This window comes from Coenobita brevimanus, chromosome 65 (assembly GCF_032717465.1).
Source record: "Coenobita brevimanus isolate Jiangsu-jjx chromosome 65, ASM3271746v2, whole genome shotgun sequence".
Lineage (NCBI taxonomy): Eukaryota > Metazoa > Arthropoda > Malacostraca > Decapoda > Coenobitidae > Coenobita > Coenobita brevimanus.
The window spans coordinates 45,211,168-45,230,946 of record NC_137018.1 but is presented as its reverse complement, the minus strand read 5'-3'; the positions used below and the strand labels follow the sequence as shown (position 1 = coordinate 45,230,946).

General features: G+C 44.8%; 1 protein-coding gene across 1 annotated transcript in view; it reads right to left on the bottom strand.

Moving 5' to 3' along the window:
- Positions 1–948: 948 nt before the first annotated feature.
- Positions 949–19,779, bottom strand: part of LOC145404994 (frizzled-10-B-like) — a 54,824-nt gene continuing 35,993 nt past the window's right edge. The window contains exons 3-11 of the mRNA XM_080276496.1: positions 10,176–10,370; positions 9,816–9,935; positions 5,755–5,909; positions 5,058–5,169; positions 4,518–4,691; positions 3,466–3,661; positions 2,243–2,512; positions 1,329–1,438; positions 949–1,215 (exon numbers count right to left, since the gene is read on the bottom strand). Coding sequence (XP_080132622.1) covers positions 949–1,215; positions 1,329–1,438; positions 2,243–2,512; positions 3,466–3,661; positions 4,518–4,691; positions 5,058–5,169; positions 5,755–5,909; positions 9,816–9,935; positions 10,176–10,370 — 1,599 coding nt within the window. The remainder of the gene's footprint in view (positions 1,216–1,328; positions 1,439–2,242; positions 2,513–3,465; positions 3,662–4,517; positions 4,692–5,057; positions 5,170–5,754; positions 5,910–9,815; positions 9,936–10,175; positions 10,371–19,779) is intronic.

The window sequence follows — 19,779 nt, the reverse complement described above, 5'->3', positions numbered from 1 at the left end:
ACAGGGAAGTGAGCATGGAAGTAAAAAAGTTACTACATGACAGTATTGTGATACCAACTCTAACGTATGGAAGTGAAGTGTGGATGTTGTTGGAAGGACACAAGTCAAGAGTGAAAGCAGTGGAAATGAGTTATTTAAAAGTAGCCCGTGGAGTCACATGGAGAGACAGTTTGACAAATGAGGATATAAAGAAGCATTGTGGTGTGGATGTGGATGTGTCAGGAAGTGTTGGGAGGAGCGCACTGGGGTGGTTTGGCCGTGTGAGGGGGTGGAGGGTGGGAGACTGGCGGGATGTGTGTGTGTGGGTGGGGTGGAGGGGGGAAGGAGAAGGGGGAGGCCGAGGATGAGATGGAGGGATGGAGTGGAGAGATGTATGAGAGAAAGGGGTGTGAGCTGGGAGCAGCGCAGTGAAATGGCAAGGGACAGGGCGACGTGGAGGCGATTTGATTGTGGCCACCCCATACGGGATTAAGGCGTCTGGCAATAGATAGATAGACAGATATGTTGTAACTGAGCTCTTATTAAAAAAACTTACATCAAAATAAAAACCAAAATACTTTAGACCCCATTTTCTCAAAACTTGCTTCTGTTGTCTTCATCTCTTCAATACGCAAAGCCTCATAATAATGTTAGGACACACCTAACAAGCACACTTAATATCCTTACATACTTGGTTCTTCTTTGGAAGTCAGCATAGCATTAACGATCCACATGTAAATATTTATCCATAAAAAAAATTGTACTATTTAACGATATAACTATAAATTTCTCATCAATACCACAAACAGATTAAACACTACTACTGTATGATGAATCCTTGGCAAATGAGGTGAATGAATGAAAATGTTGGTAATGTGTAGAACAAATACATTACAAAAATGGTACTCACCTGACATTAAAAAAAAAAAATAATAATAATAATAATCTAAGGCCCAAGAGTTATGGACCTCAGACTTGTGACAGGTGCATTGTAGGCAACCGGTGAGATCGCCCACTAGGGAGCTGAGGTGCCTGAGATGGTGGAGTGTGGGAAGCATGATGTTGTGGCAGTGGTTGAGTGGTAACAGCAGACTGGTAGTTGTGGCCATTTGTTGTCTTAACAGCAGCTGCACCTGTGTGTTCTGTAGGTGTCTGGTACATGTGACCACCCTTTTTTCTCAACATCTGACTTCGGCCTCCATGCAGGTTTTGAAAGAATTTTTGCCACAGCATAACCTGCATCAAGAGTAATATTATTATTCTGATCTGTATTTACGTCTTCTGTGATTATTCATTATTTTAAAAATATGATATGCATTATCTGCATTAAAAGATCCACAGGGACATACTGTTTTTGAGGACCAAATCCACATTCCTGAGGTGATGCCTACAACCAGCGACATGAAGATCTTAAGCATGAAGATCTCCACAGATGGTATGCTCTGTTCCAGGGTGCACTCTGATCAGAAGTGAGAAAATCACACTCTTAATCTCAAAAGGACTGCTGCAACTGATTAACTGTTGAAGTACAGCAGAGACAAGTGATGGTATTGGAAGGATGGAGGACTGAAGAATGGTAAAGTTTTGCCATTATACATGAAATGGTGCAATAGATGGGAACATGAAACTATGGGGTTATTAGTTCAAACAGCAGTAGAGGGTTAAATGACAGTATAATACAATACCGTATTCCATCTATCTATCTACCTATAGCCAGGTGCTATAATCCTGTAAGGGGTGGCCATTTGACTTAGATGTTTTACAGGGAGGGGCATTAACCCTTCGCCAACCCACAGGTTGACGTAGGGAACAAGTATGGGCTGGTTACATGGTTACCACCATTGTTGTAAGTGATTTTCTGACTTACAGGAAACCATTAAGCTTGTCACTTAATGTAAAGCCACCTGAAAAGGATGGAAGAGTTAAAAAAAATGTGGCAGGAAAGATGGGAGAAGTAGGAGGCGAGGAGGGCACACAGAAAAAGAATGATAAAGGCGAAGGAAGAAGTAGGCAGTAACTCAATACGGTTAAATTATGGAGAGGTTGTTAGTAGAACATGAGATAATAGGGACATTTTTTTTTTTTTTTTTTTTTTTTTAAACTTGAGAAGGATCCTTAGTAGTGAAAAGGGCTAATGAAGGCTATAACTAACCCCTCTATTTTTTAAAACATTTGTAAAGTTAATAAAATAATCCTGAGACAGCAAGAATTAAACAAGAAAACATGATCAGACTGAAGATTTTAAAGATTTGTCAGCACTCACCTACACCCTGGCCACCTCCACTGGCCCCATGGTAGCGATAATGTGATCCAGTGTGGCCATGATAACCGGTGCCACATTGAAGTGCTGCTACAGAAGTTAACACTCGCCACCGTTCCTGGCTGACATGCTCGTACACGTTGCAGGCGATGACACACACGGCTGGCACTGTGTACAGTACTGAGAACACTCCAATGCGCACCATCAACTTCTCAAGTTTGGTCACATTGTTGGCTGCTTGGTGAGGTGGTGGTGACAATGGTAGGGCTGTGCCTGTAGCAAAGAAACATAAGTCACTTCATAACACAGTTACTGTATACAAACACAGAATTGTACAACCAAAAACATAATCTCATAATTTGCTATTACACAGAATGTATGGCAAAATGTGTGCCAAACCTTAGAAATTAGTTATATGGATTAAGTACTATAAGATATACAAACTGATTTCCAAGTTACTGTATACAAACACAGAGTTGTACAACCAAAAACATAATCTCATAATTTGCTATTACACAGAATGTATGGCAAAATGTGTGCCAGACCTTAGAAATTAGTTATATGGATTAAGTACTATATGATATACAAACTGATTTCCATATCTCAACCACTTCATAGGTATTAAGTGGACCATCTGCTGATTTCCTGCCCACAGTCATGTGGAGAAGACTTATCAAAAGTAGGTGGTATATGAATGCCATGGGTAAGTCTCCTCTACATTGCTGGGGGGAGGACATCTGCTAGTGAAGCTCTTAATAGTAGGACAATATGTGAGATTTGAAAATTTTACAAAAAAAATTCATTCACTGAATCATCATCTAATCTGTCTTAAACTATACCATACACCTCTGATACCCATTTCCCAAAGTCTGGCATACATTTTGTGTTAAGGTACATCCATTATGCTGTACTTAATATTGTGGGCTGAAGTAAATTTGTACACAAACACATTGCTCCACTTTTTAGTCAAACAGTTGACGAAATTTATGTACCACTATATTCTAAAAAGTTTATTGGATTCTTGAAGATTAAATCACTGGAAATGTAAAGTCACTGCTTACTGTCTTTTTATTATTATTATATACTGATTCAGTATTTATGTCCACAACTGTAGAACCACAGAATCATCAAATCATGACTGAAAGGTGCCAAAAATTGCCCACAATCTGTTACCTTCCCACAACTTTCCTCATCTACTGAGTTGTCATTCAGTACCATTGCCTCACCTGTGTCTCCCCTTACGCTGTTGTCTGCCTCACTCTTGATGGTCCGGCGGATACGGAAGAGTGCCACAAAGCCCAGGATGATAAATAGTGTGCCCAGTGCCAGGAGGGCAGACAGTGGTGCTATTACAAATGCCATGTGGGCCCAACCACGCAAGTTTCCTACGTAGCATAGACCAACAAGCTCATCTCCATCCACCTGTGATTAAATGAAGGTGAAATGTGCACTGAGAGAAGACAGGTAAGAAAAATGATGAGGTCAAGAACATACTGAAATTTTCTGGAGAGAGCAAGATGTTCATCAATGAGAAATAAGTATGATATGAAGCAAATTAGGCAAACTAACATAAATGAATAATGAAATTTTTTTACTAATACTGTAGTAATTATTTGTGGTAGGTGGGGGTGCTCACCATCCACTCACTTGATGTAGTGCTGCTGTCTGGTATCTGCCCTTTTCTCTCCTCCATCAGTCTTTCCTTCCATCCTCTTCTGTCTTCCTTTCCTTCATTCTTTCCTTGTCCTTCTACCTACGGGTAACTTTACACTCCCTCTTCTGTCTTTCTTTCCTTCATTCTTTCCTCTTCCTTCTGCCTGTGGGTGACTCTACACTGAGTGACAAGCCAAATGGTTTCCTGTACACCAGGAAACCATTTACTATGCTGGGTGGTAACCATATAACCAAATTTTGGCACCTGGTGGTTTAGTGGGTAATTACTGCCCTCCAATCAGATTGAGCCAGTGCAGGTTTATATCCAAGGGGTGGTTGGGGTTGATTGTTCATGTAATGCCACTCAGGGATGAGTGAGGCTGGTTACTCTCATCTTAAATGTTGGGACCAACTGCCTAGCCCCAGGCTCCTACGCTCCTCATGGGGCAATGTAGGAATGGATGATGGATGTATGGATGTAGTAATTATATAACTACAGTATAATTAAAGTACAAACTAAACAGTCAAGAATATAAAATTTCTGTTGATAATACTTCTAGGATGTCTGAAATATTTCAAAATCAGCACTCATACATTCCATGAATAAAATAATGTGTGTATTCACCTGCTTCAGTGCAAGGATTATAATGGTGGCCATGGCAGGCAGGCCCCAAGCAGCTGCATGGAAGTAGGAAGCATAAGCTGCAAGAGCCTCAGACGACCACTTTTTGCCCGCGGAGAGAAACCACGTCAGTGTCAATACCACCCACCACAGTCCCGATGCCATTCCAAAATAATACTGTAAACCGAAAAATATCATATATCTGAGCATTTCACAACTAAAAATCTTGGCTGCTTGCAAAAATTTAGTTTTTGTAAGTTTTACATAGTTCTGTACCAATACTATTGGCAGCATTTCTTTTTTTTTTTCATGGCTGACTCCACAAAGGATCACTTTATCGCTCCACTTTAGACTGGTTCACAGAGCCTTAAACTGATGAGGTCTTGCTTCTCTAGAAAATTGTAATAAAGTTTGGATAGACTTTCTGAAATGGAGGTTCAGATAAAGCTTTCTTTCTCCCTTAAGGAAAATGCAGTCATCTGACAGCAGAGAGAATAAAAATAAAAATTATGTCTGTACTTGGTCTGAAGGGGTTAAACTTACCTGAAGGATGAATGTGATGATGCATCCAGTTGACTGTAGCCCCTCTACTATAAGGTGTGATATTCCATTTGGGGACATCTCACATGACAGGACTTCCACTGGCACCACCAGCCTACCACAGGAATAATGTTCATCATACTACTACTCCACTATTATGTACACTATGGACAGAATTATTTTAAATGACAGGCACAAATAGTGGACAAGCTCCCAGTTTTAAGTGATAATTTTTGAAGGATATGATGATGACTGGATACTGTATGTCACCAACATCACCAACAAAACTAAACTCCTTGGCCTAGACAGTTATACTCATATTCTCTAAGTACCTCCTCTGTAGCCATTTTGTTTCCCCTCTGTATCTGTATATGCTACTGATAGATAATTAACACCTGCACTACGAAAAGAGATGCTGGAGAGGGATGTCTTCATGTAGTGACACTGATATAGCTGCTGCCTGGTTATACAAATGTCCTTCAATTCTCCGACCTTATCCCATGAAAGATGGATGGCAGACTGCTGGAGAAGGGCAACTTCAGCCAACGGTCCACTGATTTCAAATTCAGATGAGTCTGGAACCCCAAAAACAACCTAAAATGCCTCCTGAGACTATCAAAATCAGCTGGATGAAGGGAGGACTAACTAAAAAAGATGTCATCTGACTGATGAAGCTCATGGCATGAGTGATTCTCCCAACCTGCTGAGATATGCCAGACAGTAGAGGAGGTAGCAGAGTGAGAGGCAGATGATGGGGCGCTCGGGGTAGCGGAAGCGGCTTGGCTCCAACCAGAAGGTGAGCACAGTGAAAAGTGTCGATATAAAGCACAGACCAGCCCACACCAGCATCCACACCTACAGAAAGGAAGGTATGGTAAGGGTGTACAGAAAGTCTTCATTATAGTGTACGTCACCTTTGTTAATGAGCTGTTTTGCTATGAAGTCCACAGTAATTAATAGAATAATTGCCTAATAGATTTCAGTTACCTATGTACAGTATAAAGGTGATTGCCATTTCCCCTATTTACAGTATCAGCTGTAAGTATATATATATATATATATATATATATATATATATACTCACACCCCCTCACTCATATACCTCTCCACCCCATCCCACCATCTCATCCTTGGCCTCCCCCTCCCTCTCCCCCCTCCACCTCACTCACATACACTCTGTTCATCAGTCTTTCACCTTCCATCCTCTCCTCACATGGCCAAACCACCTCAGTGTATTCCTCCTAACGCTTCCTATCATATCCACACCCACACCGCAACGCTCCTTTATATCCTCATTTGTCAGCCTGTCTCTCCATGTGACTCCACAGGCTCCTCGTAAATAACTCATTTCCACTGCTCTCACTCTTGACTTGTGTCCTTCCAACAATGTCCAAGCTTCACTTCCATACGTTAGAGTTGGTATCACAATACTGTCATGTAGTAATTTTTTCACTTCCATGCTCACTTCCCTGTTTCTTATCACTGCTTTCAAGGAACCAGCAACCATTCTTCCCTGCTGTACCCTTTCCAGCACTTCACCCTCCAAACCTCCATCCTTACTCATCACACTACCCAAGTACTTAAACATACTCACATTTTCCAATTCCTCACCATCCAACCTCACTGTACATTCACTGACTTACATCTCTCAAAGACCATCACTTTACTTTCCCTACATTCACCTTTAGATTCCGTTTCTTACACACTCTCCCAAACTCAACCACCAAGCCTTGCAGCTCCCCTTCGTCTTCACTCAACAACACAGTATCATCTGCAAACAACAGTACAGGGAGTTTCCAAACACTACCCTCTCTCACCAGGGCCACTCCAAAATCCACTACTCTACCTTGTACCTCTTTTATTACCCCATCCATACACAGATTGAACAACCATGGAGACGTGACAAATCCCTGTTTCAACCCAACCTTCAAAGAGAAAAATTCACTCAGTTCACCATCCACACGCACTGCAGCCTTAGCACCATCATACATACTCTTCACAGCATTCAACAACTTCCCATCTACTCCATATATTCTTAATACTTTCCACAATCCTTGTCTATCCACCCTGTCATATGCTTTCTTCAAATCCATGAAAGCACATACAACTTCTTTCACTTCTCTGGAAACTTTTCCACTAAAGATCTAAGAATGAATATATGATCTACACAACCTCTTCCCTTCCTAAAGCCTCCCTGTTCTTCTCCAACTAATTCCTCTGTTCTTTCTCTAACTCTGTCAATAAGTATCCTACCATACACTTTTCCTATTATACTAAGAAGACAAATGCCCCTATGATTACCACACACTTCTTTTTCCCCTTTTCCTTTGTACAAGGGAATAATTATACCTGACTTCAAATCCTGCGGGACTCTACCCTCCTCCCAGGCCAATCTGCACATTTTCCACATCCATTCTACTACTGTCTCTCCCCCATGCTTCAGCATTTCACCACACACTCCATCAATTCCTGGGGCTTTCCCCAATTTAACTTTCTTCATTGCTTCCACAACTTCTATCCTACTGATTTCTTCCTGTCTTCTCACCTCCCTCCTTCTCCCAGTCATTCCCCAGCCACTTATACTCACATTACTTCCATCCTTTATGTTCAACAATTCCTTAAAGTGTCCACACACTCCATCAATTCCTGGGGCTTTCCCCAATTTAACTTTCTTCATTGCTTCCACAACTTCTATCCTACTGATTTCTTCCTGTCTTCTCACCTCCCTCCTTCTCCCAGCCATTCCCCAGCCACTTATACTCACATTACTTCCATCCTTTATGTTCAACAATTCCTTAAAGTGTTCTCTCCATCTGCTTACTTTTTCTCCCTTCTCCACTAGTAATCTACCATCTATATCTTTCACTCCTCTGCTAACTTCACTTCCAACCTGTCTTACTCTCTTCACCTCTTTCCAGAACATTTTCTTACAGTCCCTCCACTTTACACTCAAATTCCTTCCAAATTCCTCATCCACTCTCTTCTTACTCTCTCTTACTAATCTTTTCACCTCTCTCTTTCTTTCTACATATAACTCTCTCTTCCGGCTCTCAACTTCTTCCACGCCCCTATTTCTCATCCATTCATTGTATGCTTTCTTCTTTTGTGCCACAGCCTGTCTCACCTCTTCATTCCACCACGCTGTTCCTTGTACCCCCCTTCGTCTTTTCATCCCACACACCACATCACATGCTGCACATATTTCTTCTGTGAATATCCTGCACACACCTTCCACATCCCCCATCTGCTCCAATTCATATTTGCCCAATCGTTCCTCCACTTCTCTCTTATATTCTGCCTTTTTCTCATCCTCTTGTAACCTTTCCACTCTCCTTGCAAATACTCCTTCCCGTCCTTCCCTTCTTCTATTTCTCCATCTTATTTGGATCTTGATTCTGGCCACCACCAAGTAGTGGTCAGAAAGTCCACTCCCCCAACCTCTATAAGCTCTTGCATCCATTACACATCTTCGCATCCTTTCATCCACACACACATAATCAAACATTGCTTTCCTTTCATTCATTTCACCACCCACCTTTCTCATCACTTGCCATGAATACCTGTGGATCATTTTACGCCTGAAGAGGGTATTGGCTATCACCAACCCCCTCCCAGCACAAATGTCCACTAACGCACTGCCATTCTCATCTATCTCAGCAGGCACACCCCACTCACCAACTATTCCATCCACCTTCACATTCCCTACTTTACCATTCATATCACCGATCAAAAACACTCTCTCATTCCTTCCAAACTTTTCCATGCACACTTCCACATTTGTCCAGAATTCTTCTCTCACTCTGCTTGCACGATCTTGCATTGGCGCATACATGCACACATTCGCCCACATTTGTGTTCCAACTTTCGATCTTACCCACACAATCCTTGACCCAGCTGATCCATACTCTCTTATGTTCTTCTTCCATCTTTTACTCACAACTATACACACTCCTTCTTTTGCCCTCTCATTCTCATCTACATCTGCACGTATACCCCACCCATACTCCCATTTTCTCACACTCTCACCTCTCCATTTATTTTCAGTTACTCCACATACATCAGCTTTCGCACCCTCAAGCACCTGGACAATCTCTCTCTCTTTCACCTCATCATTTGCACCTCTTACATTCCATGTTGCAATTACTATGTCCTTTGTCCGGTCCTTGGTTGTCATCTTTTGGTCAGTCCTCGTCCGAAGCTTCTTGTTCATCTTTTTAGTTAATTGTTTTTCAGGGTGGGGCACTAACCCTCCGCCAACCCTTTAAGTCGCCTTGTACGACAAGCAGGGATACTGGGGGAGTGTTCTTGAAAAAAAAAAAAAAAAAATACCCCCAGGAGTATATATATATATATATATATATATATATATATATATATATATATCTGACCCACATGTGTCCCCTTAAGTGCTAATAAGTGAGTTGCCAGAGGGTTAGTGCCCCTACCCATAAAACCACTAACTCAAAGACAAATGGCCACTCTTTAAGGGATTATGGCAACTGGCTATAGACATACAGATAGACTGTATATAATGGGAGATGGGGAATCTGTATTTTGTTCAAAATCATGCAGAACAGAACATCAGTAATGTCAAGAAATATAATTTACTGGCAGTTTCCAAATATGTTTCCATATATATGACAAGTCTTTCCATGCACTGCACACACTGTATTCCCAACATTAAGGCCAACTGCAGTGCCAATGACACTCATAAAAATAAATTTCAAACCACACGGTCATGCCTTTAAGCCAGGGGCACACCTCAGCAAACTGTTTGTCTGAGCGTCTGAAGAGGATGTCTTGGTGACAACGTCCCACACACATGCCCCCTTCACGCACTCCAACCCACGTCTGCCTCGGAGGGCACACCGATGCTACTGGCTCCTGGAAACAGAAGATATTATATGGCAAATACCTCTTTTAATTGTAACTTGAGCACTTTCAGAAACTCAGTCAACAACAAAAAGGAAGCTATGCAGATTAACTGATCAGTCACAGAAGTACTGTAGGAATAAAAACTGAAAAATGGTAAATATCCTGTATAGTTAAAAAAAAAAAAAAAAAAAAAAAAAAAAAAAAGAGAGAGAGATCTGTACAATTGCAGTAATTCTGAAAACTGACCATGGGATGAGAGGGTCTTTGTGTGTGTCCAGGGTGAGGTGGGGGATCAGGAGGTTCATTGGAAGAAGTGGTGTTGATGCTGGGCAGTTCCATACAGAGAGCGTTCTTTCCTGGGGTCGGTAGACGTGAGCAGTCCAAGGCAGCTGGCCATGAAAAGTTGAATGTTCTAAGCACTGGTAGGCACTTCCTTCGCACCTGCAAGGCAATGCACGTATAATCATGATAATGATGTTGATTATCCCAGTACAGATAAACCTGAATCTGAATAGGTATACAATAGTCTCTACCGGCAAATTTGGGTTTTAAAAGTCAAAATGAAGGTGCAGTTACCACAGTGATGGTCACCTGGAAAAACAGTGCAGCATTGATTAGAGTGTGATTTACTTATGATCAAATAAACTGCAACTAATATTGATGGATGGATGGATCAACTGTGTGTGTGTGTGTGTAATTCACCGTGTCGGTCAGGATCACTTGATGGTCGTGATCATCAGCTTTTACCCTCCCGGAAGGGAGCTGAGAGCTCGTATAGTCCGATCTAAGGGCAAGGCTGTGACCTTCACACACGCACACACCCGCCCCCTTGCTCCAGGGGGACAGTAACCACCCACTTTGTGTGTGTGTGTGTGTGTGTGTGTGTGTGTGTGTGTGTGTGTGTGTGTGTGTGTGTGTGTGTGTGTGTGTGTGTGTGTGTGTGTGTGTGTGTGTGTGTGTGTGTTGGAGTAAGGACCAGGAGGGTGGTAGAAACAGTGAGGCCATGTTGGCAAAATTTACATGTTACATATATGTTGACTTAAGGATAACTTAATTACATGCGCTGGAGCAACCAATGCTCTGGTATCATGATATAAGCACAACAAGGTTATACACATTACAAAACACCTTAACATGCCTAAGGGTGTGAAACACTGCAATGTCATGGCATATAGTTTTCTAGGAGTCCTGGGGCACACCATAGTGCTCCATGGCCTCCCCAGGAGAGGGAAAGGCTGGGGGACCTCCCCCCAGTGGTCATCCTCCCACCAGGGACCATCCTCACCGTGCATGGTGGGTGTCTGTTCCCCTGTCTCCTCATAGTGGTATGGGTGGCAGCGTTTCCTGAGGGAGGCTCGCCCACTGCCATCCAGCCACACCAGGTATTGCCTTGGGGCTGGTGTGTCAACAATGACCCCTATATGGTCCCACCAACCCGTCTCCTGGTTCTGTAGGCGCACCCCCTGGCCTGGGTTGAGAGGGGCGAGGTAGTGCGCCGTCTGGTTGAATCTCGTGGCCGCTGCATCCTCAGTGTGGGCCATGGACCGTTCCTTGCTTCTCAGCATCCCAGCCCACCACCTGCTGATTCTGTAGTGTTCTTTGGCAATGAGTACGGAGTCTCTCAGCTGACGACCCATCAGCAGCTTGGCTGGGGATGTGTCAGTATCATGTAGCAGGCTGTTGAGATACTGCAATATGGCCCTGGCAGCTGCATCCAAGTCCAGGGAGCCTCCTGGGCTAGTGTTGTTCCTCAACAGGCTCTTGGCAGACTTGACTCCAGCCTCTGCTTGGCCGTTGGACTGTGGGTAATGGGCCAATGACACTCAGCTGCACACACCACGCAGATAGGGATGTCCTCATTTTCGCACTCATGAGATTCGAACCCCCATCACAAGACAGGACCTCCGGGATACCATACCATTTGAACCACTTACGAAAGGCTGTTATGAGCCGTGAGCTGGCAGTGTCCCTGGGTAGATGCTCCACCTCCAGCCAACCACTTAATCTGTCTTCATAAGTGATGTACTCCTCCTCCTCCGGCTGGAACAGATAAGCCATTGCCTGCTGGAAGGGGTACCGTACTCCGGTGGGGGTGTGGGCACCAAGTTTTCCATGGGTTGTGATGGGGTACCGATTTAGCATACAGTACTTGACAGTGCCTCCACTTCTGCTCCACCTCTGCATCTATGTCAGGCCAGTACATGCATTGCCTGGCATGCCTGAGCATGGAGTCCCTGTCTTAGTGACCTGCGTGGAGGTTGGCTAGGACTGCGCGTCGAAGGGCTGTGGGAATTACGAGTCGCAGGTGTCCCTCATCATTGGCATACATGACAGTGTCCCCCTGGCATGACAGGTGTCTCCTCATCCTGTAAAATGAGTGGAGTGCTATCAGCTCCTCGTCCTTCTGGTCAGCCCACTCCTTGGCATTTACAGAGGAGCCTGAAGTCTTTGTCCTGGTGTGCTTCCTCCTCCACTTGATGGAGGTCCACAATGGCACCTTCTTCATCTTCCAGGGCACAGGCCATCACTGCCGCAACCGCAGCACATATAGCCTTGTCTTCCTCCAGGTCTGTCTCATCCGGTCCACCTCATAGCAGGGGGTATCTTGACAGTGCGTCTGCTACGCAGCTTGCCTCCCCCTTCAGGTACTTTATGAAAAATGAGTACATCAGTGTCTTCTCCTTGAGGATGAGTGTGCAGGGGTTGCTGATGTCTTTCAGATCTTTGTCCTCGAAGATCTTGATGAGCACACGGTGGTCTGAGGTGAAGATGAGGTCTGGACATCCCAGCAGGAATAGGCGCACCTTTTTCAGGCACCATGTGATGGGAAGGACCTCTCCCTCCAACACTCAGTAGTTCTCCTCGGCCGATGTTAGATGGTGGCTGCCGCACAGGGCCAGTTTCCAGCCTCCCTTGCAGCACAGGGGGGCCTCTTGAGTTACACACTGGCAGTACTGCTGCATGACCACAAAACTGATGCCAAGCCTGCTGAAGTCAGTGAACACTGCTCTGGGTGGTGTGTCATCATAATACTGGAGGCCCTCCACTGCAGCTTGCCTATAGCCTCCTTTGACGACCCTAAAATGGACTGGAGTTGGCTGTCCCAGTACACCACTTTCCCTGACAGTTTTTTCAGTAAGTCCCTAAAGGGCTCCATGAGTGGTGCGGCGGTGAGAAATGGCACCACCTGGTTCACCAGCCTGAACCATGACCAGATATCTGTGAGGGATGGGCGTGGCAGCATCTGGAAACTTGTTATATGGTACTTCCTAGCAAGTCCTGGCTAGGCTGACACTCCTCCCAGCCGAGCAGCTAACCTGCGAAGGTCACACTTCTGCTGCAGAAGCAGAATTTGTCTGGGTAGAGCATGATCCCATTTTCCGCACACATTCACAGGAACTGGTATGTGGGCAAGAAAGCATCAGCAATGCTATGGTCGTGCAGGAGCGTGTCATCGACACATTTTAGTTTCCTGGGGATCTCTGCTGTAGCATCGTCGAGGCGCTTGGTAAAGGCGTCCGGCCCTGCACAGTGGCCCATGGGTGTGCGCCAGTAGCAGAAGCGGCCCCATGGGGTAATGAAGGTGGTCAGCTTCTTGCTCTCCTCATCCACGGGGACCTGGTAGTAACCCAAATAAGTGTCTGCTACTGTTTTGAACATGTGCTTCGGCACGCTGGTGATTGCATCGAATGGGGAGTGGGTGTAGTAAGTCTCCCACTGGCTTGCCTGGTTGAGTTGCTGATGGTCCACCGTTCTGCACGGCCGTCCATCTTTCTTCAGGACCATCACCATGTGGGAACACCACTCCGTGGATTCTCCAGCCAGTACGGGCTCGATGATACCCTTCCTTATGCCTTCTTCCAACTGCTGGCGAACTTCATCGTAGAAGTGTTGGGGGACTGATGCTGTGTGCACTGCGTACGGCTTTGAACAGGGGTGCAGGTGGATGTGGTGGGCTGGCCCTTTCATCTCCGGCAGGCCGGGGTGAGGATCACTGTTAATGTCGTGTGCCCAAAGTGCTCCAGGAACCACTTTTCCAGCAGTTTCACATTTTCTTCCATCAGGGCATATGGGGGAATATCAGGTTGGGCAGGGACTGGGAGATCTTCCACCTGTTCAATGGCCCCTACAGTCGCCAGCACGTTGGGGAAGTCGTGTGGCACCACGCCCAGCTCACTGCACCACGCCCAGCCGCTGCACCCCATCGGTGAACAAGGGACGGCCTGCAGCCACCCTACACCCCCTCCTGCAGGAGTCAGCCTGTAGCCGCTCCTCCCCCCGGCAGAAGGAGATGGCCTGTAGTCGCTCCCGCCTTCATCAGACGGCTGGTAGCCGCTCCGAAGGTGCTGCCCCTGAGTCGGCCTGTAGCTGCTCCTCCCTCCAGCAGAAGGAGACGGCTGGTAGCTGCTCCGAAGGTGCTGCCCCCGAGTCGGCCTGTAGCCGCTCCTCCCTCCGGCAGAAGGAGACGGCCTGTAGTCGCTCCCGCCTTTGTCAGACAGCCAGTAGTCGCTCCAAAGGTGCTGCCCCCAAGTCGGCCTGCAGCCGCTCCCCCACCCTCCTGCAGGAGTCGGCCTGTAGCCGCTCCCACCTTCGTCAGACGGCCGGTAGCCACTCCGAAGGCATCCAGAGGCGCGCTGATTCCCCCATTCAGGCCATGGCCAGTAGCCGGGCCTTGGCGCCTCACAGCCGCGCCCTTGGGAAGCCACAGCCAGTAGCCGGGCCCCACGGCCGGAGACAGGTGAGAGTAGCCCCGCCGCTCCAGCGTGAGACGAGGGCCTGGACTCCCGACGCAGGAGAGGCCCTAACGCCTCCCCTGGCCTCTGCTCCCTAAGCCTGGCCCTGGAGAAGACCCATCTGACGGACCCTGATTCAGGTCGGTGCCGCAGTCCCTCCCTGACAGTGCCTCCTGGCTCTGGGGACCGAAGCCCTAGGGTACTCCAGGCCCTCCCCAGGACCCCCGGGCGAGACCTCCCTATGCCCCAACGGCAGAAGACCTCCACCTCCGGCCAAGACCTGAGCCAGAGATTTCTGGACCTGTTTGGGCCCAGTCCTGAGGGCCACACCCCTGTACCCAGCCCGAAGAATACGGGCCCCTTCGCCACCTGCAGCCCCGGACGAGAGAATACGCCTCTGCAAGTCGCCCCGTGCCCTCTCGGCAAGCCCTCCCTGGCGGTGCCCCAGTCCCGGCAGAATCGTCGCCGGCGTGTCTCCCAGCCGCCCCCACCGTATAAGTGATTCATGTTAAGTGTGACATTGCCCCAAGTTAGTGTAACAGAGATATAGTGACATAGTGCACCCCGAATAACAGGTCAGGTGTTCACGAGAAGATAGAGGGGGAATGAATGATACCACGGGGCGGATTAATATTAACAAATGTTGAGTCCAAGTGCTGAAGAATCAGACTCGGAGTAACGCCCTTGTATGAAATCCGTAAGACGCTCAACCCGAGGGATTCCCATTAGTAAAATATCCAAATGTCTCTTGCTACCAGCAAATGGTAAAGAGAAAGTGTTAGTAATACCCTCCCCCTCATATTACTATAAACATAACGAGACTCTCAGTGCCTTATACCCTCCCTTAGTAAATCTCCTCTCGGGATTCGACGCGTATGTGAAAACCTGGATTCGTGTTATAATAAATTACCAAAACCCCCTTGCTCCCAGAAAATAACAAGTCAAACTCTTTAACATCAACTCCCACTCGATACTACTATAACTATAATCAGACCCTCAGTGCGCCACCCCTCCCCCCCTGTGAGACCCCCTCGACTTCCCCACGTGCACCGCCACCCTGTGTTCTAAGTAAACCTGTACACTAAACCTAGAGTGTTGGCATCAATGTCTGTTAAACTAGTATCCTGCGAGGTACTGATTAATTAGTTAAGGTTTTATCACTCACCAAATACTGTCTTGTACTATCTGCTGTTCTGTCTTGTGTCTGACTGAAGGAATACACGTGTACAGATTACTGCTGGAGTTTTTGTGTCCTACCTCTCTCTTATTTGCACTAAGCCCCGGTCTCGAAAAGGGACCCCGCTACACGTTAGGTGTTCTAGGACCGAGGTGTCGAGTCTTTTTCACCTAGCATTACAGTGACTGCGACCGCTGCTGCGCCACACCTCAAACTGAGGCTGCTAATCAAACACTAACGTCTCCTACGAACTCCGAACATACCGTACGGTACAGTGAATGAGTCGACCAAAGTTACCAGCTAGTGAGCGTTACAGAGTTTATATTAATAATTCGGTATTTCATTTGGTTAGGATTATGCATAATTTTTCCAATTCATCCTAATTTCATAAAAGGTCATGTTATATCAAATGCAATAGTAATTTTCTAAAAGCGGGACAATTAAGATAATTTGCTCAAAATGTGGGACATTTATAGTCACAATTAAAAACGCGGGGCGGACGTCCAAACAGCGGAACTGTCCCGCCTAAAAGCGGGACTCTGGTCACCTTAGTCTAACCCATCAACCAAAGGCAGGCAGTCACCCCTGCAGGGCCATCCCATGTGGTGATACCATGTTCCCTTGTGGTTTTACAGCATATTGCCACAGCAAGGCAGGGGGGAAAGTGTGGAAGATTAGTTCTTGGGTGGATGCTGCATTTGCATTGCTGTCCACGTGACTGGGGCACAGTAAGAGGTTCCACCTCATTCTACGATCTGATATGGATACCACCCAGCATTGTAAATGGTGTCCTGCGCTACAGGAAACCAGTTTTGTCACAGTCTAGGGCTGGCTGAAAGGGAAAGAAGAATAAGAAAGTTAAGTACAAGAGGGGGAGGAGAGGTAGGAAGAAAGGAGGGCAACAGAATGTTAACAGTGATGGAAGAGGTAGGCAGCACAACATCGGTTGGATGATTGCTGTCACCACACCACCTGCCACTATAATGGTTGTGCATATGAGAAGAAAGATAAATGAAGTGACAAATATTTACTTCGACATAAAAGGCCAGGCGATTTCTTTGCTACTGGCTGAATAAATAAACAGGTGTCTGATGCATGAATGTCTAAAACTTTGTCATAATAATGGTACGTGGAAGGGAAAATGTGCAACGACGATGTTGTAAACAAGTTTTCCATCAATCACAACAGTTGTTTGTATACAAGTTTTCTGTCAATTACAACAGAAGTAGAATTAAGCCATTGTAAGACATATACAAGAAAAGTATAAATAAACAGTGATCCCTTGGTTATCACATACTTGGTTACAGCGGCTTTTTTTTATCACTGCTGGCTGAAAATCTGCACTCCTGGTGATATCACACTTTTTTTTTTTTTTTTTTTGGGGGGGGGCTAAAAAAAAACTACATTATCATGTGCCCAAGCTGGTTTCTGGTGATAATGATGGTGCAAAATCTATGGTGTTTGATGACTTTGAGGGATTCAAAGATGAAGCCTTTCTCGAGGAGTTAATCCCACGTGGTGGAGGCCACTAACTTCACACCTTAGCCTCAGAACCCCTTACCTCAAGGTCACCAGATCTATATGGTAAGTGTTTCTTCCTTATTGTGCACTTTTCATCATTTTTTATTAACCATGCCAATGTATGTTTCTGATACCATAATATATAATATGTACAGTATGTATTTAGTAGGTGTAAATTGTTGTAAAAGGGAAAATTTGGGTCTGCAAGTGGGGTACATGGTACCAATTAGGACAAATCCTAATGGCTCAGTGCTTTTGTTATTGCACAAAATCATTATCATGCACTAGGCACGGTTCCAAACATGCATGATAACCATGGGCTCATTGTGCTGTATATTCTGTACAGTGTAGGCTAGACTGGTTAACTAACATTTATATAATATTGTGAAGTATTGTCTGTTCAATGAAGGCTATGTTGCATCTGTGCAATTTAATAGTCTTTGTGAGCACTGGAAAATTGGACATTTAAAAACATACATAATAATCATTTTGAGTACCGGTACATGTTTTCTTTACAGTAAAGAAATACCGGTATACTTTGTAACATATCTGTGTGTCTTTTTTCACAATAATTGCATATTTCTGATTTTTTTCCGTGAAACCAATCATAATGAGACAGCATTTCTTGTGCTGTAATAATTTAGAAACGTTTCTTGCGATACTCTGGTGAGTAGTTATAGTAGTAGTACGACATGTAAAAATACCCCCGCTAATACCAATACAACAGTCCTGTATGAGACAGCCCTAGCATATATTCAATGGACGGTGGGTGTTAGCGCCGGAGTGGTGACATGTAGAGGTGTATGGTATGTAGGAGGACTACTGGGGCTTGGGAGCAGGCTGTGAAACCTATGCCCTGAAGTCGGACACCTAAACACACACACACACACACACACACACACACACACACACACACACACACACACACACACAATTATCAATAACAGATTATGTCCAAATGACCAAATCAGTGAGAAGGTACGTACCGGTAACATGTATACATTGCTTGCTAATACGAGAACAGCCTTCACATACTGTATATAAATGAAGACATGCTGAGAAAGATAATAACATCATTCATCAGACCAACTCTGGAATATGCATCAGTAGTATGGAATCATCTAGAAAAATAGATAGATAAGACTGAAAAATTACAAATGGCAGCTACAAGCTTAAGGGCAGCTACGAAGAAAGACTAGAAAAACAATCTACTCACTACAGGAGAGAAGGAAAAGAGGAGACATGATTATGCTATATAAATGCATCTCAGGGAAAGAGAAAATAGACATCAATGAATATATAAATTATGGGGAAGCATCAGCAAGAGGACACTGCTAAAAACTACACAGAGAGGCGATAAAGACGTAAGGAAATTCAGTTTCGCAAACAGGGCAATTGATCACTGGAATGCACTACCGAATGAAGTAGTGTGCCAAAACTGTTCACAAATTTAAGGATATGCATGATAAAAATGGTTTAATGCACGGGACAGTACGAGCCTGACTCATTCCTGTGAAGGTACAATTAGGTAAGAACAATTAGGTAAGAACACACACACACACACACACACACACACACACACACACACACATTTGATACCTATATCAAATGACATCCTAAACTTTGAGGAATACAATATAAGGAGAAGAGATAGGAACTTAAAAAAGGGAGGAGGAATTATAATATTAACTAAGAAACATGTAAAAGTCAAAGAAACAGATTTAGATACACCCTCACAAGTAGAAAATGACTGCAGTAGAAATCAGTACATCTGAAGGGAAAGCAATTGTAGCCAATTTGTACATGCCACCTAGATCAAACACATGGGAAGGAGGCGAATATGATGACCTGGCGGAGAGTACAATTCAGAGTTTAAGAGCATTACTACATAGAATGGATGAGAGATCGGAAAGAATTATACTAACTGGAGATTTTAATACAAATATAAATTGGAATACTCTAGATATAATAAGCCAAGAAAGCAGTTGGGACCAAAAGCTCCTGGATCTCGTGCAGGAGTTTTTCCTAACGCAACATGTAAGGGAAAGCACCAGAAAAAGAGGACTCGATGTACCCTCAATGTTAGATCTTATATTTACTAGGCAAGAAAACCATACTGACAATTTAATATATCACCCTCCATTCGCCAAAAGCGACCATGCAGTACTAAATTGCAACTTCAGGATTGCATATGACATAGTTTTTTTTGTTTTTATGTGTCCGACTCTGGGCATAGGCTTCACAGCCTGCTATCAAGGCCAAGCAGTCCTCCTACATACCATACACCTCTACAAAACGAGCCTAAACTATAAAATGGGAAACTATCATGACCTAAAGAAGTACTTCTTAGAAACTGATTGGGAAAAGGAGCTTAGACGACAAGATTTAAATGCTATATATAAAAAAAATTTTGTGAACT